At 36.7% G+C, this 25,285-nt stretch overlaps 2 protein-coding genes across 3 annotated transcripts in view; one reads left to right on the top strand and one right to left on the bottom strand.

Moving 5' to 3' along the window:
• Positions 1-25,285, top strand: part of IQUB (IQ motif and ubiquitin domain containing) — a 65,894-nt gene that overhangs the window by 9,121 nt on the left and 31,488 nt on the right. For both annotated transcript variants that reach the window (XM_027574073.1, XM_027574071.2), the window contains exons 3-8: positions 694-828; positions 3,991-4,152; positions 4,239-4,411; positions 5,190-5,345; positions 15,774-15,984; positions 23,561-23,736. In XM_027574073.1, coding sequence (XP_027429874.1) covers positions 694-828; positions 3,991-4,152; positions 4,239-4,411; positions 5,190-5,345; positions 15,774-15,984; positions 23,561-23,736 — 1,013 coding nt within the window. The remainder of the gene's footprint in view (positions 1-693; positions 829-3,990; positions 4,153-4,238; positions 4,412-5,189; positions 5,346-15,773; positions 15,985-23,560; positions 23,737-25,285) is intronic.
• On the bottom strand, positions 19,542-20,162 carry LOC113911450 (BCL2/adenovirus E1B 19 kDa protein-interacting protein 3-like). The gene has a single exon (XM_035723232.1). It carries the CDS (start codon positions 20,160-20,162, stop codon positions 19,542-19,544), a length of 621 nt encoding a protein of 206 aa, XP_035579125.1.

Genomic DNA, 25,285 nt, shown 5'->3' with positions numbered 1-25,285 from the left:
TGCTTAATGAGTGAACCACCCAGGCACCCCTTAGATACCTTTTTCTTTGAAAATTTCTCTGTTGGATTTTCTTAATTTCATGAATATGCAATGCTTTACTGATGCATGCTATCAATATGTAATCAAAGAATGCACATGCACATCATAACTTCAGGGACACCCTCTAGGTCTCTGGGTCTCCTGTCCCAATACTCAGTACACAAAATGCTTGATTTTTCTGAAATGTTCCTCTCTTTATATCTGAGTAATATAATGCCAGATACCAATAACAGATTAGTACCAATTAATACCAATATAATACCAAATATTGGGACTCTTGAAAAGCAGTTTAGTTTTATTTCCTATTTCTTGTGGTATTCTGAGCAAAAAGGTGATCCTGAATGTGCACTGATCCTCAGAGCAGTGAATGGAAAAAAGATCGGAACTGGAAGCTGGGGATTGGGGAACAGGTACTGACCACTGATGCTAATTCTTGAGATTCTGGATTAATCTGCAAAAGAAAATCTGAGTGTCACTTCTCATAGAAATTAAAAAGTAACTCTTACCATGGAAGTGCAGTTGGGGAACATGGCAAAGGCAGTCTGCATTCTATGTGACTAAAAATTCCTCCATCATTCTCTATCTGCTTATGGACTGTAGGTTGCTGACCATTGCTTTTGACTATGGTTCTTTCTTTTCTCTTTTTATCTACAGTAAAAGTTGTACTTTGTCCTCTGGGCCAGGAAATTATAATGCCTTTTAAAATAGACATCATTGTAAAATACCTCAAGGATCATTTTTCATACTTACTAAAGATCCCATCTAATGTACTGCAGATCAGATATTCAGGTAAGCTTGGAAGCTAATAAAACTTACCAAGACTTCTTTAGTTTTATCATGTAAATAATCAAGATCTTTGATTTGTTAAATGAAATATATTGATATCTACTGTTTGAACATTATATTGTGATTATGCATTCATTCAACACATTTTTATTGGGGACATATTTGTTCTAAATACTTAGCTAAGAACTGAAGATGTAAAGAAACATGAAACAAAATCTTTGCTCTCAAATTGTTTACAGACTAGTCAGAAAGACGATGTATGCAATAGTTACCACATAATGTGTAAATGTTTTAATGGAGATATGCACAAAAAACTGTGGGGAACAGAGAGGAAAGAAACTGGGAGAGTCTAGAATGCTTCATTTAATAAAAGTGATAATATTTGTGCTAAGTTCCAAAGAGGTGAGAAAATCTGGGACTCTGGGTGAAGTTGTAAGAAGCTTAGAGTGGCTAGAAGTAGATTCTGTGTGGGGAGTGGGAGACAATGAGGTTAAAAGAAGTTGATGAGGAATGAGTATGGTTAGAATAAGACAAGGACTAGAAATGGTTTACCTATCTGTCTTTATACACTAAGGTCAATTCACATTCCCATGGTGTTCAAGTTTATTTATATTTTATGGGCAGTATTGAGCAGCCCACTTTATAGTAGCCTTGTGTCACGAGAGGACATAGTCTTTGTAACTGTGAAAGAGTGAGCGAGAGCAACATAGCTAAATAAATGTTTCTATAGAATATGCACAGCAGCTAATATTTTACTTTTGAAGTTTTGGTATTAACTTATAAAGATGCCACAAAAACGTTTCTAGGGAAATAAAAACATTTTTTTTTGTGGGAAAATCCTAAACACTAAAAAGGAGTAAGCCATACCTATTAAATTCCTCCTCGTCAAATCAGAGAAAACAATCAGTTCAATTTCAAAATTATTTTTAGAAAACTATTATAATGAATGTGCTGTAATACTAAGATGCTCATGTATTCAACTGATTATTAAAGCTTGGGTCGGGAAACAGCGCTAAAATTTAAATAGTTATTAGTAATAACAATCACGATGGTTAATTTATTGAGATGTACTGTGTGCTAGTCCATCTACAAAATGTTTTGCCTGCATTATCACATTTTCATTCAGTTCATACAACAACCAACAGTGAGGTAGGTATTATTAAATTTTTTTTGAAGGAAGGAAACTAAAATTTGGGAAACTTGTACAAATTCACACAGCTAATGAGTGGTAGAATCTGAACTTAAATATAGGTATGACTCCCAAAAGGGAATTTGAAACTGCTTGCTTGGCATTAACTATAAGATGAAGTTCAAAATTGGAGAAGAGAGAGCACTTTGAGACTGGAGTAGCTAGCCAGTGGTACCTGAGACTCTCTCTGTTCTTTGTACTTCATGACCAACCTTTATGTGTAGGTGCCAGTCATCACCACTGGGTAACAGGCTTATGTCAGCCATGGTAATAAAAGAGCTTGATTCTATGTCAACTGCTCTTTAACACAGGTGTTTTTTTCTAGTACTAGAATTGGAGTTCAAATTTGGTGGGACTAAGCCTACTATACAAACTAGAGGAATGAAGAGGGCTCTGGGAATTTATGTTAGTTTCCTATGGCTGTTGTAATGATTAACCACAAGCTTAATAACACATGATTTCTCTTATAGTCCTGGATGTCAGAAATCGTAGATCAGTTTCACTCAGATGAAACCAACATGTGGGCAGGGCTGTTCTCCCTCTAGAGGTTCTGGGGAGAATCTGCTCCCTTGTCTTTTCCAGCTTCTAGAGTTGTACGCCATGCATTCATTGGCTCATGGCCCCCTCCTCCATCTTTAAAGCAAGCAGCAGAGCATCTTCACGTCTCTCTCTGCTTCTGTTTTATCATCTTCTCCTCTGTAGTCAAATCTCCCTTCCTTCCTCTCTATGGGCATTTGTGATTACATTCAGGACCCACCTAGATAATCCAGGATAATCTCTCCATCTCAAAATTTTTAACTTAGTAAAATTTGCAGTCATCTTTGCTATATAAGTTAGCATTCATAGGTTCAGGGGATTAGGACATGGATATATTCTGGGGCAACCTATCACATAGTCCATATAATATTCATGTTAATTTTTTAAGTTAAGAATTTGGGGTGTGAAATTGAAACTTATGGATCTTTGTGCTTTCTTAAACATAGCTAAAATAGACTGATGGTATCTGATATATTTCTAAGAACAAGTGTAACAAAATCTTTGCTATGTCCAAATTACTAATTGTAATTTAGGAAGACCATGCATTGGAAGAGTGATAGAGATTCTATCAAAACAGCAGCCAGGGCGCCTGGGTGGCTCAGATGGTTGAGCGTCTGCCTTCGGCTCAGGTCATGATTCCAGAGTCCTGGGATCAAGTCCCGCATCGAGCTCCCTGCTCCTTGGGAGCCTGCTTCTCCCTCTGCCTCTCTCTCTCTCTCTCTCTCTCTCTCTCATGAATAAATAAATAAAAATCTTAAAAAAAACCCAGCCAATAACATTATACATAGTTTTGTATTCCTTAAAATAGATAAGTAAACTTTGAGTAAATTTACAGAATAAACCAATGAAAGGAGAGAGAATTAAAAAAGATATAAAATAACGTAGAAATAAAGTAATGTACACTTTTTCCAGCACAAACCTGAGGCTTAACTTCACTTTTTCATGAATTTATTTACATGAGTTCCTGATTATAGAAACAGAACGGGAAGGATGGAACTCTGAGTATATGCTTTTCCGCACTGGAGAGAGGAATGGGTATGAAAATAATCAGATTTTCCCTGATATAGATATGTCCTGTATTTACATATAACACATTGTGATTTTTTTAGAGAGCCAATGTTTAGAGTATGCTCGTAGAGTATGTTTTTTATTTTTAAATAGTTATAGAGTTGCATGGTTATTATGTATTTGTATTTCTGATGAGAAATCCTGTGAGCATTGTAGTTTTACTTATAATGCTGAATTCTTGCATCTTAACTTTTCCCATTGTGGTGTTTTCTGTACTAACATTTCAGCAAGGGGTGGACATCATCAATCTTCTATTCAGTAATTGAACTTCATGCATTCATATAATCATCTTTGATGTTTTCCATCCCCTTAAAATGAGTATGTATAGTTATTTCTTTGTCATAACACTTCTAATTTCATGTCATTTTTAGGAATGATTCTTAAAAATAATGAGACTCTACTGCAACATGGAATTAAGCCACAAGATATTGTACAAGTGGAAATTTTTTCTACAGATCCAGATCTATTTCCAATCAAAAGAATACATGGATTGAATGATGCCTCTCAAATCATAACTGTCAGAGTACAAACTGGTTAGTTATATGATGTCTTTTAGATAAAGTATTTTAGAGTCCCTTTGTAGGTGAATTTTCATTCAATCTTGGTTTTACCTCCTTAGGTATTACTAAGTACCAGGAGGTAGCTGTTGAGATTATAAAATCTGACTTTCACAAACCATTTCTTGGTGGATTCAGACATAAAATAACAGGAATGGAATATCACAATGCTGGAACACAAACTGTACCTAAAAAGATTCCTGAAAAAGACAACGTATTTTGTAGGGATACCCAGGTAATATTTTTATTTTTCTATGTAGGTTTTGAAACTGCAGAATCAACAAATGTTCTGTGTACCGCTCTAAAATTAAAAATTTACCCATTTGCCATGATGTGGATGGAGCTAAAGAGTATTATGCTAAGCGAAATAAATCAGTCAGAGAAAGAAATACCATGTGATTTCATTCATATGTGGAATTTAAGAAACAAAACAAACAAGCAAAGGGAAAAAGAGAGAGAGAGAGGCAAACCAAAAAACAGACTCTTAACTATGGAGAACAAACTGATGTTTACCAGAGGGGAGGAGGTGCGGGGATAGGTAAATAGGTAATGGGGATTAAGGAGTACACTTGTGATGTATAAAGTGTTCAATCTCTACATTGTACATCTGAAGCTAATATTACACTGTATGTTAACTAACTGGAATTTAAATAAAAACTTAAAAAATTAAGTTAAAATCTTCCAAGGAATTATATGGTAGTTCAAATAATAACAGAAAATTAACTGAACACAGAAAAATGTGCTCTTTACTCACTTAGATGTGTATATAATGGATATTTAAATTTTTTTTTAAAGATTTTATTTATTTATTTGCCAGAGAAAGAGAGATAGCGAGAGCAGGAACACAAGCAGGGGGAGTTGGAGAGGGAGAAGTGGGCTTCCCGCCGAGCAGGGAGCCTGATGTGGGACTCGATCCCAGGACCCTGGGATCATGACCTGAGCCGAAGGCAGACGCTTAATGACTGAGCCACCCAGGCGCCCTGGATATTTAAATTTTTATGTTTTTATTTTAGACAGTTTTTCAGAGAAAAAAGCTCCAACAGACTACAAATACAACATCCACACAGATGACTAAAATTGGTGTGTATGTATCAAATATGACTGATAAACTGGTAACACCAGGAAAATATTTTTCGGCAGCAGAATACCATGCTCAAAGATTACAGGCGGTAAGATAACTTTTATTATGAGTGAATACTAAAAATGAAATAAATGAGCCAGTTCTGTGTGCGTCTATGTGTGTTTCCTTAAGCCACACTAGCTTACGAAACAACCCACATGGGTGTTGTTAAAGAAAAAATTATTCATAACACATATTAAAGATGGTAAGGCAGACTTTATTTAAGAGGGGCTATGACAATGGAGTTTTGTGGTAGGGAAGACAGACTGGGCTCAACTCTAAATACAAGGAAAAGTGGAAATTTATGGCCAAGGAGTAGGGTAGGGGTCAATGGGTGGCAAATTACTAAGAAAACATCAGGGGTAAGGGAAGATTCTGGCTAAACCATTCTAACAGGATATTTTACTGAAGACAGGCCAGAGTGATTAGGCATCATCTGGGGGGATATATTGTAAGTTAAGGAGCCTCATTAAATATTGAGGATGGGATTCCTGTTAAACTGACTTAGCAGGCTTTTGCTAAAATTGAACAATGCAGAGATGATCACAGAAGCCCAACAGTTGAGGCCTAATTGAAAAACTACTCAGAGGAGCCTGATTAGAGTTTGGTCAAGGAGAGAATCTTTATCAGTGCAAGTTATGTTTCATTGGTATTAAAAGCAGTTTTTATCTCCAGTCTCCCCCCAGTAAAAGGAACATAATCCTAAATGCTCCTAATCCTTCCCTTTCCCTTAGGATTCCCAAGGGTTTGTTTGTTACCTTTGGCCATTATTAGCTTTGTCTTCTCTATACCTTGGCCTTAATCCTTGGGACAGTAGAATCACCTAGGGAGCTTTCCAGAGTAATTGAAACCAAAAGGACACTAAAGTCTGTTTTCTCTGATATTAATATAGCCACTCCATCCCTTTTATGTTATTATTTGCGTGGTCTATCTTTTTCTGTCCTTTTACTTTCAACCTATTTGAGTCTTAATCTAGAATATCTCTCTCATAGACAGCATATAATTGGATCTTGTCTTTTTATCCAGTCTGATAATCTCTACCTTCTGATTGGAGTGTTTAATACATTTATATTTAATGTAATTATTGATAAGGTTGGATTATATCAGCCATTTGCTGTTTGTTTTCTGCATGTCAGATGTCTCTCTTGTCCTCTCTTCTTCCTTTACTGTCTTATGTTAAATAGGTATTTTCTTTTTTTTTTAAGATTTTATTTATTTATTTGACAGAGAGAGACATAGCGAGAGAGGGAACACAAGCAGGGGGAGTGGGAGCGGGCGAAATAGGCTTCCCGCTGAGCAGGGAACCCAATGCGGGGCTCTATCCCAGGACCCTGGGATCATGACCTGAGCCAAATGCAGACACTTAACGACTGAGTCACCCAGATGCCCTAAAAATATATTTTCTAATGAACATTTTAATTCTCTTGGTTTTTTTCCCATTTAAACCCTTATTTTCAATATAATACATACTTTTTAAAAAAGTATACAATTCAATGATTTTTACTATATAAACAGACTTATACAACATTTTAGAATAGTCTCATCATCCCAGAAAAAAGTCCTGGACCCAATAGCAATCGGTCCCTGTTTCCCTCCAATGTTTTCTGCCTTAGGAAACCACTAATCTACTTTCTGCCTCTATTGGTTTACCTATTCTGGTTATTTCATACACATGGAATCATACAATATGTAGTCTTTTGTGATTGGCTTTTTTAAAACATAGCATAAGGTTTTCAAGGCTCATCCATGTTGTGACATATACCAATACTTCATTCTTTTATATTGCAGAATAATATTCCATTGTATATACTCAGTTGGATTTACCTATTGTATCTATGCCAATGTATATACTGAATTTTGTCTATTTATTGGTTGATGGAAATTCAAGCTGTTTCCACTTATTGGCTGTTAGGAATAAAGCTGCCATAAACATTTGTGTACAAAGTTTTTTGTGGAATATGTTTTCATTTCTCTTGGATATATCTCCAGGAGTGTAATTGCTTGATCATAAGGTAAGTATATGTTAACCTTTTTGAGGAACTGCCAGACTGTTTTCCAAAGCAGCTACACCATTTTATGTCCCACCAGCAGTGTGAGGATTCCAATATCTTCACATCCACATCGACACTTGTTACTGTCTGTATTTTTCATTATCGCTTCCTAGTAAGTGGGAAGGGATATCTCATTGTGGTTTTGATTTTGCATACCCTGATGACTAATGATAGTGAATATCTTTTCATGTGCTTATTAGCAACGTTTTACATTGTCAGAAAACATTTTTGATTATGAGACATCTGACATCTGACATATGCTACTGTACTTTAATGGGTAGAGAACAAGGATGCTGCTAAACGTCCTATAAGCATAGGAACTCCAACCCTACGGCAACAGATAATTATCTTTTCCAGAGTATCAACAGTGCCATTGCTGAAACCTGCTTTAGAGTCTGTCTCTATCACAGTAGGTAGCCATTGATGTCTCTGCTCAATTTTTTTTTTTTTTTGGTTGCTGCTGTTTTTTTATTTTATGTCTGGCTTCCTGAGGGTTGCGCCTGGTTTAGCATAGCCTAGTGGTTAGGTAATGATTGATCAGAGGTTGTACTCAAATTCCTTGATCTAGTAAAGCTTCCACTTTCACTAATGGACCCATGTGTGGATTGAAGGATGCATTCAAAGTTCAGACAAGTTCAGTTTCTGTTTATCCTGGCTTTTACTTTCTGCTGGGTTTTCTTCTTGCATTTCTTCTGCACAAGACCTCACAGCCTGGGATATGGAAATAGGGAGGGCCTTTTTCACTCTCTCCTGAGTATGTGTTTATCCTTGTACCTGTGTTCAGCCTTCAGGCTACTAGGGATATTTGGGAGGTTATCATGGCTCACTATGGCTATCTCCTTTTCCTGATCTCCCTGATTAATTTCTGGCTAGTCTGCCTGTCTATTGCTTGCTCCAGAATACAATCTCAGCTGAGTTGCTGGCTGGTTTGTTTTTAGTTTTTTGTGGGTTTTTTTTTTTGCACTGAGATTACTGTTGTTTGCGACATTGCTTAGGGTGTATGGAGTTTTTCCTTGCTTCACTTTAAATCAATTCAGCCCCCTGAAAGTAGACACAGGTGAAACCAGGGTGAGGGGAAGGGGGATATGAGAGCAGCCCTAAGTTGAAATGCCACAGACTATCAGTGTTCCTACTAGAGGTTTAGTAATTTTTCTTCAATAAACATTTATTTGATGTATGCCTTTGGTCAATTTCCAGAATCCTTAGATGGTTATTATTTTTTAAAAACAATTTTGTCCAGTTTGATCATTCTTTTTTGGACAGAGTATTTGCTGAGACTTTTACTTTTCCAATCTGGTAGTCCTGCTCCCAGGCCCAAATAGAATTTTCAGTGACTTATTTTGACATGACAGAATTTTCACAATTGAAATAAGAGATATTTTAATATACATAAAATATATTTTAAAATATGAATCTCTTGGATCTTTATCAGAAATGTGCATGCATGCACACGTGTTCCTAAAATTGTAATCTGTAATCATTTATATGTATGGTCCAGTCACTGTTGTCTTCTTGTGTATTTTCCTAAAGGAGCTCGGCAGATGTCTGAACTTGTATAGAACTGAGGCTGCAGGCAACCCGTAGATAAGGTGGTTGCTCTTAATTTGAGAAGGTATGCCCTGTCCATTTCTTGTATCACCTTTGGAAAGTCGGCCAGACACTGTAGCTGGTACAGGCTTTTAGGGTCTGGGGAAGGTAGGCTGGATTGGTTGCTCCACAGCAATGTAGTTTGGAGAGCAAGGAGGCCTAAGAACACACAGGCTTCCTTCCATGCTCCAGCTCATTTGTTACCAGATCACTCATATAATAACTACCATACTGTCACCACCTGCAAGATCACTCTGTCAACAGCCCTATGTTTGACCTGAATGTGTCCTGAGGAACCTACCTCCATGAGGAAGCAAAGAAATTACAACCCATGCAATAGGACTCATTAACTTGAAGGAGGGAGACCAACCAGGACAATTTGCCTGGCTTTTATTAAGGGTGAAGTTGAAATAGAAATTTTATAAAAAATAATACTCTCTCATATTATTGTATTGGCTAGAATATTTCCTTTCAGTAATTTTCCACATGTATAAAACACAATTGTGATCATACTGTGTGTCAAATTATGTGTCTTTAATTCTTTACTGAATAACTTCTGGATTGGGTTAAGTTTAAAGAATACCTATTAGTTTCTTCCTACCCCAAATTGCTCAACTTAATTGCATACTTTTAACACTAGGCATTTGAAAGTGGAAAAGAAGTCTACTTAATAGTGAAGAAAGTAGTACTGACTAGCAATCCTCCTTCTTCCTTGCTGGATATTTCTGGCAGATTCAGACTCAGCATTAAGGGTCCTCTTGGATTATGACTCAGCTTTGCTGGGCCTCCCGCTCAGGGCACCATTTGAACAGAAGCAGTCCTTGATGATGACAAAGACTTAAGCCTGTTAGGCTAGTGCAACACAAGTACAAGTATGTGAAAAGTTAAAGAATTTGTGCCAGAATATGTCAATGCAGTGCTTCTTTCATTGAAAAAAATCTTGCTATGAGAAAAAAAGTCAACTAAGTTAAATAGTGTGTTTGATTTACATCGTGGTGCAGGGTTCTTGAAGACAGTTGTAGCATGGTAACAAGGTAAGAAGCAGTCTGTGGGCCAGCAGTAGAATCATAGGCCACATTTCGAGTACCACTATGAGAATTATAAACGGGTTCCTCCCCAATGTCCATCTACTGCTGAAGGCTGTTAAATCAGAAGATGTTCTTTTCTCTTTTAGGCCTTCTTTTTGAGCCTTAGAAGAAAGCATCTAATTATTAGGGCCAAAGATTGACTAATTTTTTAAAATTAGTCTAAATCAAATTCTTTGAATTACAGTCTTACTGTCCAACTCAAAATTATCCAGTACACCATAGATTTTGTTATTTGTTTTTTCAAAATTAAAATTTTTATTGAGGTATAATCGACACATAATGTATTTTTTTCAGGTATATAACACAACTTGATATTTGTAATACATGTGAAATGATCATCACAGTAAATCCAATTACCATCTGTCACCATATGAGGTTAACTTTTAGGATTTACTCTCTTGACAACTTTCAAGTATGCTTCACAATATTATTGACTATAGTCACCATGCTGTATACTACATACCTATGACTTATTTTATAACTGGAAGTTTTTACCTCTTGACCCCTTCACTCATTTCACCCGTGCCCTAATCTTCCTCCCCTCTGGCAACCACCATTCTGTCTGTGGCATCTGTGATTTTTGTTTTGTTTTGCTCATTTGTTTTTCCTACATGTTAAGTGAAATCATATGGTATTTGTCTTTGACTTATTTCACTTAGTACAATTTCCTTTATGATCCACCCATGTTGTTATAAATGGCAAGATTGCATTCTTTGTTATGGCTGAGTAGTATTCCATTGTGTATATATATCTAGCATCTTTTTTATCCATTCATCAGCAATAGACACTTAGGTTATTTCCATGTCTTGGCTATTTTAAATAATGTTGCAATGAACGTAGGGTTCATGTATTTTTTTGAATTAGTGTTTCTTTTTCTTTGGATAAATACCCAGAAGTGGAATAGCTGGGTCAAATGGTAGTTTTATTTTTAATTTTTTGAGAAACCTCTATACTGTTTTCCATAGTGACTGTACCAATTTATATTCTCACCAACAGGGTACAAGGGTTCCTTTTCTCCACTTCCTTGCCAACAGTTGTTACTTCTTATCTTTTTGATGATAGCCATTCTAACAGGTGTGAGGTGCTATCTCATTGTGGTTTTGACTTGCATTTTCCAGGTGATGAGTGATGTTCAGCATCTTTCATGTGTCTCCTGGCCATCTGTATGTCTGGGAAAATGTCTATTCAGATCCTCTGCCCATTTTTTAATTGGATTGTTTGTTATTTTGCTTTTGAGTTTTAGGAGTTCTTTATATATTTTGGATAATAACTGCTCCTCAGATGGATGGTTTGCAAATATTTTCTCTCCTTCAGTAGGTTGTCTTTTCATCTTGTTGATAATTTCCTTTGCTGTGTAGAAGCTTTTTAGTCTGATGTAGTCCCACTTGTTTATTTTTGTTTTTGTTACCTTTGCTTTTGGAGTCATATTAAAAAAATCATTGCCAAGACTGATGTCATGTAGCTTACCACCCATGTTTCCTTCTAGGAGTTTTATGGTTTCAGGTCTTACATTCAAGTCTTTAATCCATTTTGAGTTAATTTTTGTGTCTGGTGTGAGATAATGTCTAGCTTCATTTTTTTGCATGTGATCATCCAGTTTTCCCAGCACCATTTATTGAAGAGACCTTCCTTTCCTCCATTGTATATTCTTGCCTCCTCTGTTGTAAATTAATTGACCATATATGCATGGGTTTATTTCTGGGTTCTCTATTCTGTCCATTGATCTGTATGTTTGTTTTTATGCCAATACTGTACAGGTTTGATTACTATAGACTTGTAATGTAGTTTGAAATCAGGGAGCATGGTATCTCCAGCTTTGTCCCTTTGGTAACAAAGTTAAGAGAGGTGAAGAATGTTTATTCTTTGAAGTTCAGCATAATGGTTGTAAATCAAGGCTGCTTTTCTCTGTCAAAGTGACATAGATCCTCCTGGCAAGAGGGATATTTCCTCTGGGATATTTCATTCTTAGTTATCTATCCCTATCATATCCCTCTGGAATATTTCATTCTTAGTTATCTAATTTCAAATAGCAAAGTTTCTGATAGATTGTAATTTTAGAGAACTAAGTTTCTCAGTGAGTAAGAAAATAGTAGTTATTCCAAGGAGAGAATTGTTAGGACATTTTATAGCTGCAGAATGTCCTTGGAAGAAATACTGTTTCCTGTTAACTTCATAGCTTACTTTATTAGTGCCTGTTATTCCAGCCTGATAGATTTTTATGTTTTCAGGCCAAACTAATTTTTACTTTCTTACTGTACAGGGCTTGGTTGGTGGCTTTGTGATGTCATTAGGAACCTAACTCCTTTTACTTTTCCATTCCATTAAGCTTATCCTGAGCTTGTTACTATATGATAATGAAATGGTTAGTCAACCTTCAGCATAATGTCTGCATTCTATGCAGGAAGAAGGGAGCAGTCAAGGGAGCATGTACCATGTATGCTACCTTCAAGAGTTTTTCCTGCAAGCCCCACCCAGTGACTTCCAGTTGCATCTTATTGGCCTGAACTGCGTCAGGTGATATCCCTGCGAGTGTGTGATAAATTCATTTTTAAAGTTTCATACTGTTGCTCCTTAATAATTTTCTTAGTAAGGAAGTTAGGGAGAATGGATATTAAGTGAGGAGATGGAACTCTCTACAACACTTTCCAAACTCCAGTAAAATGATTTTAGAGGAATAAAAAAATATAAACATACAGGAACAAAGAATACATGAGAAGAGAGAAAATGTGTCAATTATTTTAAAGTTGTAAAGCAGATAGAGAAATGTTAGCTTGACTTACTTAAACTGAGGAAGTGAAAATCTTTAACAGCCTTTTCTGTTTTTCATTTCCTTGTCCTTCTCCCTCACTCCTCCTCTCGAGTGAGATTTGATCTGGAATTACAATTATATATATAATTTACTGTATAGTTATAATTTCCTACATAATTTTTACTGCTTATTGTTGTTTTGTATATTTACATTGATATATATGATTTTTCCGCCCCAAATGTGTTTAGCTTGATAACTGTCTTGGAAGTTTTTGCTCAATTCTTTAATTTTTCCCTTTTAACTTATTTTTCTTTCTGGAATCCATTCTCTAGTAATTCTTTCAGAGATTATGCATGTGAGATAAATCATCTTAGTCCTATTGAATCAACCTCATTCTTAAAGTTTAATTTGAGTGTGTGTAGAAAGTTATATTTAAACTTATTTTCAAGATAAGTTTTCTTTATGACTCTGAAGCAATATTTGATTAAAAGTCTGACATCAATTTTTCATTTGTTTCCTCTTTCTGGAAGCTTTTAGGATTTTTACTTTATGCTTAGTAATCTGATTGTGATATGCTTGAGACTTGGTCATGAACACTTTCTATCTGAGTGCTCATGTCTTTCTTTAGTTTGGGAACATGTTCCTTTATTATGTTTTGAGTAATTTCTCTAATCAACTTTCTTCATTCTGTCTGGAACTTATATTAGACATTTTGGAATGTTGGCATTTATCTTCCATGTCTCTTAACTTTCCTTCATTCTTTCTAATTTTTACAACCTTTTACTCTACATTCTAAAAGATTTTCTCACCTAAGTTTCTTGCTTACTAATTCCCTCTTAGGCTCTGCACATTCTGCAAGATCAGCTTACAGTCAACTACTTGTCTCAGCCAATATCCATTCTTCCCATTGTGGTAAAGTTAGCTGTGCACATGGCTGCCCCACTGCAGACTACATTTCATAACCTCTTTTGTATATTGGCGAGGCCAAGTAACTAAGGCTTGGAAAATGAAATTTGAGGGGAAACGATGTGTGCCACTTTTGGATATTGCTCTTAAAGTGACTGGGTTGCAATTCTTTTGTCTTTTTCTTCCTTTCTACTGGTTGGAAGATGATGAGAAATGAACCAGCCATCTAGGGCATAAAAGTAGGAAGCCATTTGTTGAATATAATAGAGCTTTCTACCAGTCCTAAACTGCTTGCTAATCCCTGGATTGTGATGTAAGAAGGGAAAAACTTATATATTGTTTAAACCACTGTGCTTTAGTGTCATTATTTAGTAAGTGTAATAGTACCCAAGTTAAATGCATTATATTGATTTTTTTAAATTTAAAAAATAAAAATTCTGTAAGATCTTTTTTTGGTTTTTAATTATTGATTCAATAGCCTTTTTTTTTCCCCCTCTGAAAATGTTAACTCTGTCTAGTCTGGTCTTGGTTTTTGTTTTGTTTTGTTTTGTTTTACTCTAGTACAGTCGTTCTAAAATGTTAGCAGGCATCAGAAATGCCAGGAGAACTTGTAAAATACAGAATCTGTGCCCTACCCAGGATTTCTGATTCAGTATCTCTGGGGTGGGCCCTGAGAATTTGCATTTCTAAGAGTTTTCCAGATGAAACTGCTGGTCTGACAATCACTCTTTGGGAACCACTGTTTTAGTAATTCTGTTTCACACAATAGTAAACTTTTCTTTGTTGAGTGAGGAGCCTTATATTTTGTGGGCTCTTCCTAAATGTTTGGTTATTTTTGAGGGTGTGTAGGTAGGGTATTTGAGGTCCCTGATGTCCAGTGTGCTACGCATATTTGTTTACTACAGCCTTACCACAGTGGATTTAGGGAATGGCCAAGCCTTGATTCTGGAAGAGAGATAGTTTTCTGAAGAGGGAGCTTCTCTTCATCCTGGGTGTCGCCAGCCTCTGGGACACTAACTGTTCTTGCCTAGAGGCAAATATTTTTGTTGCTGTTTACCTAAATTGTTCTAGAGAAGCCTGTCCCTTTTGCATTTCTCAAGCAGTCACCTTGTCAGTTGCCCTAACACCCCTTCTGCTCATAGGATCCACTGATTTAGGGCTTGAAGCTGTCTTATAGAATCTTCTGTATTTTCTAGCTTGTTTTCCACCTTTCCCGTGCATGATTAGGCATAGATTCTTTCTTCAATTTATTCTGTCTCCTTTCTTGAAGGGATTTTTCATAGTTTCTGTTCCTTTGGAGGACTGCTTTAGTATGATTCAGTGTCCTTATTGATTTCTTCTTATATGATTTTCTGTAATTACCAAGGATTAGGATATGGTAAAGGAATGAGTTAGCATATTCTCTGTCCTCAGTTTTGATCTAGCCTCTCCACATTTTATTTTTATTTATGAGTTTAGTAAATACAAATATAAACTCTCTCAGCTGCATTGCAAGTTTCTTGAGGATCTAGTATTATACTATAACCTCAGACATTTATATTTCTCAAAATTTAATAAATACTTGTTTGCATAAGTCTCTCCTTTATCTAACCTGCCTTTGGTGGCGTCTACACATAACCTACCTGCCTTGCGTTTATTTAACGAAATTTTGTTTTAAATATGAGCCTAAGCTAATGATAGTTAAGATAAACTAGAGACAGTATTTAGAGCAATAATAGTATTTATTGAAGACTTGTGATATATCAGGGTTAAGCTAAGGACTTTATATGCAAAACAAACCCAAATCAAAAAAACTAGTGAGTAGCGGAGGGAAGATTTAGACTAAATTTTACTCCAGAGCCTATGCTCTTAAGCATTGTACTAACTGCCTCCTAGGAAGGCGTATTTGCTAGATTTCAAAGCCAAATTGCTGATGTGCATTATCCACAGCTTATATGTTCTAATGTGTGTGAGATATCTGGCATAGAGCTAAATCTAGACTCTTGGTACTTTTTAGTAATTACTACATTGGAATAGAAATAATCACCATTGCCTTTTGTTATTATCTGATATAGTTGATAATAAACACTTTTTATTTCCTTTTAATTTAACTATAGGTAATAGTGCTACAGACTTACTATAGACAATGGCATGCTAAAGTTGTGGTAGAGAATTTAAAAAGACAGAAAATGTTAAGATTGAAGTGGGAAGCAGAGGAAGAACTAAGGAAGATACGAGATAAAGAAGAATGGATCAAATTGGACTATTACCGGAGGCATAATCCTCAAACAAAAGAAGATTTTGAACTTCTTTATAATGCACTGGAACGTAAGTTTGAAATAGCCTTTGCATAAAATACTAATTTTATAATTTTTCACTAGTAGGAAAAACAAGTTTACTAAAGACAGAAATAAGACCTTATTATTTCAGGATGATGTCTTGGGAATCTTGGACTGGAGAATTTAAAGAGATAAATAATGTTTTACATTTGGGACAGGAATTAAGGCAGGAATGAAATTGGGAAAACTGTTATATTAACAATGGGTAAATAAAATGTGCATACTGCTCTGTAAATTATGTGGTTTTAGTATTTCATTTGATCATCCTTGTGAGGTAAAAAGAGAAAGTATTGTCCAATCTGGTTCTCTGATCGTCTTAGGAATTTGTAAACTCATAGTTGAGCCATTTGGAATCCCTCACTTCAACATCCTGTCTCTGATTCTGCTCTTTAGAGGGGGGATGGGCAATACCTTTTAATTCCCACCCATTAATGATCAGTTTAAATGTATATTCTCTACACAAGTGTCTTTTATGCCTTATTTCTTCCACAAGAGGTGTGCTAGTCATTGACACAATTAAAAGCTTCAGTGACTTGACTGGCCAAGCACTGCCTCCTCAGGGCAGAAGATACACTGTTCTTGAAGCCTTTTCCCATTGCCTCCTTCCAATTTCAGCTGAAATTTTGTCGCCTACTCAGAGGCTTCTGTGACTGACAGTAGAACTTGGATATCCTGTTGTCATCACGTTCCCACAGTACCCCAAACTTTTCATTTATGTCACCACCACAATTTGTAATAACACATCTTTTTGTTTAACATCAATTTTCACCACTGGATTGTAAGCTCCATGAGAGAATAACTTAGTTTGTTGTTAGGTTTGTTTTTTTTTTTTTTTGATGATCTCTTTTTCTGTGCTTAGTTCAAATGCCCAACCAATATTGATAGAATGAATGAGTGGGTCGATGAAGGGGAAACACAAAGATGTTGTAATGGAGCCATCTCTAGCTTGAGTAACAGAACATATAATTGAATACAATTTTAGGTGTCAGATATTGGGTCTGTTTAAATAGCTATATGGTAACATGCTATTTACCAAAAGATGAAACAATTAAACACTAGGTCTAACAAGCAACATTAATAAATTTTTCTCTTTGGTAACATGCAAAATTGAGTGGCTTTAGGAATGTCCAGTGTTTGAGGTAATAGCCTTCTCCCTTGGCTTTACATCTGCCTTCCCTTTCTCCTAATCGTTGACCTCTGCAAATACTTTGTTTTACTTTAAACTTCACTTCTATTTTCATTTTCTCTCAGATGAAAACAAAGTTTCTTTCTAAGTGTTAAGAGTTAAAAGCACTGTTGGCAAAGTGTCTGTGAAAGATCTTATTAACAAGCATAAAACTAAAGTTCTGTTACAGGAGAACTCTATTCAAATCGTTTTCCAAATTCACATATGAACAAATCAAAGGATATTATTGTTATTTTTTTCAGTTGACAGGCAGTTGTGCAAAACAACAGAAAATATACTGAATGAGGTTCTTCTTTTTCTACTTATTAATGGCTATTAACTTGGACAAGTCACTCACTTCTCCTAAGCCTCAGGTTCTTCATCTATAAAAGGATTTAATTATCTCTGGCATATTTACTGCACAGGCTTTATAAAGTGAAAATAAATATTGCATTTATGAAAGTACTTTTGGGGCGCCTGGGTGGCTCAGTCGTTAAGCGTCTGCCTTCGGCTCAGGTCGTGATCCCAGGGTCCTGGGATCGAGCCCTGCATCAGGCTCCCTGCTCAGAGGGAAGCCTGCTTCTCCCTTTCCCACTCCCCCTGCTTGTGTTCCCTTTCTCACTTTGTCTCTCTCTGTCAAATAAATAAATAAAATCTTAAAAAAAAAGTACTTTAGAAGTTCAAAGACTTATGCATATATAAGTTACTGTTATATGGTAAAGAATTTTATACAGATTTTCTATATTAAAATGGAACACACATACTTTGTATGTCTACACATGATTTGTGTGGGAGAAAATGAAATTTCTTACATAAAAAAAGCATTTCTTAGTTTTCTTCCAGCCCTAAAATTATAAATTAAAGCTCTCAGATAAGTTGTTTTGCTCTTGTCTTTGAAACTGCTGCCCTCTTGTGGCTCCTAGTGACAATTGCCTAGTTTGAATTACAACTCCTAATAGAAGTTTTATTTTTCCTTTGGGTAATATGTCCCTCAGTAATAAAAGCAAATTATATCATTTTAAGAAAATGAATTTAACTATGTATGAAAATGAATTTAACTATGTAAGATAACATAATGGATCAAAGTCAAGGCCATTTCCTGGCAACACTATTTTATTTTTGTTTTTCTTCTTTTTCTTTTTTTTTTATTATGTTATGTTAATCACCATGCATTACATCATTAATTTTTGATGTAGTGTTCCATGATTCACTGTTTGCGTATAACACCTGGTGCTCCGTGCAGAACGTGCCCTCTTTATTTATTTATTTATTTTTAAAGATTTTATTTATTTATTAGAGAGAGAGAATGAGAGAGAGAGAGCACGAGAGGGAAGAGGGTCAGAGGGAGAAGCAGACTCCCTGCTGAGCAGGGAGCCGGATGTGGGACTCGATCCCCGGACTCCAGGATCATAACCTGAGCCGAAGGATGTCGCTTAACCAACTGAGCCACCCAGGCGCCCTGTAAACACCACTTTCTTAACTGTCTACATTTGTACCAAGGGCGCCTGATAAGGTCCTTGCTCATTATATCTGGTAAATATTTGTTGAATTGAATCCGCTAACCCCTTGCCTTGTTTTAACTTGTGCTGATGGCATTTTCTGACTCTTCTCTAATCATTACTTCTTGATCTCAAGGTACCTTGACTTCTAGCTTCTGGAGTCCATTGACATAATCTGGCTCTGGGCGTTCAGTCTGAATCTTTCTTTGTTCTCTCCATTCAGGCTTTCAGTCTGTGAATGAGAATTTTATTTATTTATTTATTTTTTATTTTTTTGTTTAAAATAATTTTTTATTGCCTAGGATATTTTTTTTCTTGTGTCTTTTTTTTTTTTGCTTGTTTTCTTTTTAAATAACTATAAATTCAAGCTTAGGGAAGTTTGCTTTGCTTTGAAAAAACAAAACAAAACAACAAAGCTGTTCTATCATTTGCTAACCTGATCTCATTTGAAGAGAGAGATGGTAGTTATCTTGCAAGAGTAAAATTTATACCATGAATGATGCAGGTCTAAGTCTGGTGGCACTAAAAGGAGACGATAGCATTGTTGACAAAATTATAATCTGCTGGTGGCATTTGCGCAAAAGAAGCCCTTGCAAATTTCTAAATAACAGTAAACTCAGTTAGGAAATTCTAAAGTGTCTTACAGGCCAAAAAGGGAATGAGGTTAGTAAAATACCTCAACAGAGTTTGAATAAAATACTGGGTTTGAGAGTTACTGGAACTTGGATATGTAAAAACAGGGTGGTAGGCTGGGTCATGCTTACAATGGTGTAAAGTTCAAATAAACTACTGTGACAGTACACCACTTCACCGGTCACACGCTTTTCCACTTCTCCGGGGCTGTTCTTCCCTTCAGTAGGTGCTGGCAGAAGGCGTGCTCAGTCACTTTCCAATACAGATGCCTAGGCCCAAAACCAAAACATGAGAGAGGAAGAGAGACGGAATGAACACCTTAAGGAATTCTGCGGAGAAAATACCCCCTTTCTTCATGGCCCCACTTTTCCTCATGCTTAAAGAGACAGAGCTTTTGGGGTGTCTGAAGTGGAGCTCCTTAGGTGGAATGTTTTCAGGCCTATTGGACCAGTCGGACACCCAGTCGACGCTTTTTTCCGAAGCATCAACTTCTTTCTCTCCTTCTGGAACTTCTTCTGACTGAGGGCTATCGTCCCTGCTGGTGTGCATCTCCACATCAAACATAATCTGCCCATCTTCTTGTGGGGAAGGGCTGTCACAGTGAGAGCTGGCTCTTGAACTACTCTGTCCTGATTCATGTTGTGCAATCAAAAGAATCCTCTCCATGTCTCCATTGTGGATAGAGGATGAGGAAGGTACATGTTCTAGCTCCCCATTTTTCCCATTGCCATTATCGTTGCCATTGCTGCTGTTCATGGGTAGCTTCACCCAGGAACTGTTGAGGCCAGCTGGCGGGGGCAAAGGCTGTTCGCCTTCCTCACAGTTGTTGTTGTGCGGGGGCGGCGGCTGCTCTACTAAATGAGAGGACATTGTCAGGCAGCTGGAAGAGCTGTGGCTGCAGCAGGACCGCCTCTGGTTCTCGGGCAGCAACACAACAAGCCGAGTCCCCCACCCCCTTTTCTGCTGTTTGTGAATGAGAATTTTAAAAGCAGATGCATATAAACTGCTAGAGATGGACAAAATCTTGTATGTTCTGCTATTTCTTATTTGGAAATCGCGAGTTTAAATCTCAGAAATTTTAGAATGTGGGATGCCTGGGTGACTCTGTCATTAAGCATCTGTCTTCAGCTCAGGTCATGATCCCAGCGTCCTGGAATCGAGTCCCGCATCAGGCTACCGGCTCCGCGGGAGCCTGCTTCTCCCTCTCCCACTCCCCCTGTTTGTGTTCCTTCTCTCCCTGTGTCTCTCTCTGTCAAATAAATAAATAAAATCTTAAAAAAAATTTTTTTAGAATGTGTGTAGACTTTAGGATTAGTCCTATTTTTTTTTTATTATTATTTGAGACAGAGAGAATGAGAGAGAGAGAGAGAGCACATGAGAGTGGGGAGGGTCAGAGGGAGAAGCAGACTCCCTGCCAAGCAGGGAGCCCGATGTGGGACCTGATCCTGGGACTCTGGGATCATGACCTGAGCCGAAGGCAGTCGCTTAACCAACTGAGCCACCCAGGCGCCTCTAGTCCTATTGTTTCATTTTATAGTTGAACTTCAGTCCCTGGAAACTGGATGATTTGTCCAAGAAGATAAATTAAGGAGATAAAATAGATATATTCTTTCAAATGAACTAGTTCCTTAATATTTTTTTCTTTAAAAATATTGGTGGCTTTTGACATCTGTTATGGACTGAATTGTGTTCCTCCAAAATTCATATGTTGAAGTCCTAACCCCCAGTACCTCAAAATATGACTGACTCTGAGGACAGGACCTTTGAAAAAGTAATTCAGAAAAAAATAAGGTCATATGGACAAGCTCTAACCAGTATGACTGATGTCCTTATAAGGAGAGGAGATTAGGGGACACACACACACACACACACACACACACACACACACACACACACACAGATCATGTAAAGACTTTGGAGGATGGTGGCCCTTTAGAAGCCCAGGAGAGAGGCCCTGTGCTTAACCCTGCCATCACCTTGACCTTGAACTCCTATTTTCCAGAACTGTGAGGACATCAATAAATTTCTGTTGTTTAAGCCACCCAGTCTATGGTACCTTGTTATTGGCAGTCCTAGAAAACTAATTCAGTATTCCAGTTTTGTTTTTATTTTTATTATCATCATCCTTATGGAACATATGTTTTATGAAAGTGGGCACAATTTCTCTTGTTTTCTTCAATGTCTTTTCTGTATAGATCTGGAAACTGTTAATTCAGATAGAAAATAAGTTTTGTCCATCTACTCCTGATTTCTGTGTGTTTCTATTCCTTATTGGTAGTTAGGACATGGTATTTCTCTGACGTCATGTTCTATTCCTTATATAGATTTACAGGGTGGTTGTTCATCTAATGGAGAATTTTATTGGAATTAAAGCCCATTATTTTCATTTCTAATTAGCTTCACTGGATTGTTCCCTTTTAAAAAATCATACTAATAATTTAAGCAAAATGTAAAGTCTATTTGAGGTTGGCGGGATAGCTTAAGTAATGTCCTAGTGGCCTAAATTTATTACTGGTCCCAAAGGTTTCTAATGTAAAACTGGAAGTAAAATAGGCTTACTTATATCATTCAATTTTTATTTGCTTTCTGGAAACATCTGTATAATCCCAGGAGATAAATATTCTCAGTTATTATTTCCACAAGCAAGCAATTTTTCTCTTCATTCATATACTGCCTTTGGATATATGGATTTTGTCAAATTTTAAAGTTTTTTTGGTTGTGAGAACTACTCTTAAAGGATAAACTCATCAATCATAGATTTCCTGGACTTTCATAACATAATTTAGCCCTTACATTTACAGCCCTTTTGCTGAAGACAATTTAGCTTTTAAATTTAAAAATGTTCTTTTTGAACAGATGAAGCTGTGCAGTGTCTGAATAGTGTATTCCCAGTAAGGGACAGAGTGGATTCTTATAAAGAATATCACTGCATGTCCTTGGCCTGATCAGGATGATTTCAAATTGAAAGTTGAGAGGAAGAAGTAGTTTGATAAAACTTTAAAACTAGATATCATCAAAGGCAGTGGTTATAACAGAAGAAGACCAGAAACAACTATTAGAGAGAGCATGAGTTGGGGGGGGGCAGCGGGAAGGGGGAGGGCAGAGGGAGAGAGAATCTCAAGCAGACTCCTGGCTGAGCGCAGAGCCCCTCATGGGGCTTGATCCCAGGACCCTGAGATCATGACCTGAGCAGAAATCAAGAGTCAGCTGCTCAACCAACTGAGCCACCCAGGTGCCCCTAAAATAAATCTTTAAAAAAAACAATAATTATTATTTTTAAAACTAAGAAATTTGAGTCATCTGACAGGGGAATTTAGCTGGAAAGGTAAAAACCAATTCAGTGATAGGTATTTTCACATATATCAAAATAGTTAACACATTTATATATATATGGGAAATATATATATATCAAAATATTAACCACATTTTTGTATATGTATGTATATACACACACACACACACACACACAGAGGAAGGAAATAACATGTTACCCTCTGTGTATCTTCTTTTGTGGGGGGTATCTTCCTGGGGGAAGTTATTCTTTTTTTTTAACATTTTGTTTTATTTTTTTCATCATAAGTGTACTCCTTTTCCTTTCTTTCTTTTTTTGAGTAAGCTCTACACCCAAGGTGGGGCTCAAACTCACAACCCCAAGATCAAGAGTTGCAGGCTTCACCAAATGAGCCAGCAATAAGTATATAATCCCCATCACCTGTTTCCCTCTCCTCCCACACACCTCCTTTCTGGTAACTATCAGTTTGTTCTCTAGCGTCTGTTTCTTGGTTTGCCCCCCTCTTTTTTCCCCTTTATTCATTTGTTTTGTTTCTTAAATTCCACATATGAGTGAGATCAGATGGTATTTGTCTTTCTCTGACTGCCTTATTTTGCTTACATAGCAAAAGCAGGTATTCTCTTGAAGGGGGGTCTAAATAGTACATGTTTGTGGCTGCTACAAACCCAAACCATATATTTTTCAATCCTGGGGAGAGCATGTGCTTACTTGGAGGCATAATTTGACATTACCTGAGCTGATTTCCTTTGGCTTCTCTTTGTTTGACTCTAATTTTATTTCTTTAAGTTTCTCAGCTTCCATTTTATCCTATTTTTTTCATATGTCAGGTGCACAGTATGAACGCTTATATTCGTGTGTAACTTTATTTAAATTGACATAAAAATAAAATACTGTTTGTCAGGATATGATGGTAAAAAATTTTCTGAAAAGATGTGGGATTTTAAAAACTCAAAAGTCATTCATGTTATTCTTCTAGTCTGGCAGCAAGAAGAATTTGCACGCATTAACCAGTCTTTTACTGGAGCTGAAAGGAAAGCTGCTTTGTGTGAACTTCTGGAAAAAGAGACCCAGATAATTGCTTCCATTGGGAGGCATAGATACATCGCATATATGGCAAACCGGGAAGCATCGATACAAGCATTTTTGGATAAGGTTAGTAAAGTAACAATTATTTAAGTAAGCATGTATCCTGAGTTTAAAAATGTAGAATAATCAAGTAAAGAAGAGACTTAAATTGTATGAATTTGCATGTTTAAACTTTGTGTGTGTTTCTTTTTTCTTTTTTTTTTAAAGATTTTATTTATTTATTTGAGAGAGAGAATGAGATAGAGAGAGCATGAGATGGGGGAGGGTCAGAGGGAGAAGCAGACTCCCTGCCGAGCAGGGAGCCCGATGCGGGACTCGATCTTGGGACTCCAGGATCATGACCTGAGCTGAAGGCAGTCGCTTAACCAACTGAGCCACCCAGGCGCCCTGTTTTTCTTTTTTCTGGTACAGTTTTAGACTTTTAACTGTGGCCTAGACTAACAGTTGACAATTAACATGAAATTACTATGTTCTTTTTTTTTCAGGTATATATATTTTTTAAATTTTATTATGTTAATCACCATACATTACATCATTAGTTTTTGATGTAGTGTTCCATGATTCATTGTTTGCGTATAACACCCAGTGCTCCCTTCAATACGTGACCTTAACTAAAAAATTTTGGCCATGAAGGAAAAAATGAAGATACCTTCCTTGTGACTGTTCATTTAGCTTTAGGCTGGATGTGGAAGTTAGATGAATTGCACACCCTGATGAAATGGAGAGTTACTGAAGTCACAAAATGTCTGGGTTCGGGATGCCTCATAGAAAACAACCTGGGGAAAAGAGCTATAGACTAGTGTTTTTGCTTTTGCTCACCAGGTCATTAATTGACTAGAACTTTCTGATCAAAAGCATATATGATTATTGAAAACCATGAAACATACAATTAAGGGAAAAACTGATTATCTTTTTGTGTTGAAACTGCCTGTTTGATATTGATTGCATAGCCTGTTTCCATAGTGACCAATTTCCTTTTGTAAACCCGATCTTTCCAGACAATTAAAAGCCAATCCAGACACAAGAAGAAAAGGGATAGAGTTCTTCAAGATCTTTGCCTATAGTGACTCTAGTTGTAAGATTCTTGTTATTTGAGAACATTCATTCTTAAAAACCATGTTTTTTTTTTTTGATACTATAAATGCCCTCCTCTCATTTTACTAATACACTCTCCTGTTAGATCTCAATTTTTCTTGTGGCTTTTACTACTACCTACAGCCTGGAACTCCCTGGAGGTCCAGACCAGACCTCTCATAGGAGCTTCCAAATCACATATCCAATTGCCTATTGTTATTGCTCTCTGGGTGTCCCAAGAGTGTACACCTTAAGTTGACATGTCAACACTGAAATTAAATCATCTCACCATTCCCTGGCCCCTCATCTCCAAACTGATCCTGTTTTGTAGCACTCACATAATTTATCTTCATGAATGTTTCGTCATCTATTCATTTCAGGCAGAAACCTGGGCATTACTCTTGACATCCCATCCAACCACTGACCAGTTCTATTACTTTAAGAATCTCCTCAATCCTTTATTTCCTCCTAAGCCACTACTACTGCGTATAGGGAAATGGCTCTGCCATGGCCCCCTGATGACCTTGCATGTACCCAAACA

This window comes from Zalophus californianus, chromosome 12 (genome assembly GCF_009762305.2).
Source record: "Zalophus californianus isolate mZalCal1 chromosome 12, mZalCal1.pri.v2, whole genome shotgun sequence".
NCBI lineage: Eukaryota > Metazoa > Chordata > Mammalia > Carnivora > Otariidae > Zalophus > Zalophus californianus.
Note: the sequence above shows the minus strand (reverse complement) of the source record. Positions and strands in the feature narration are given on the sequence as shown.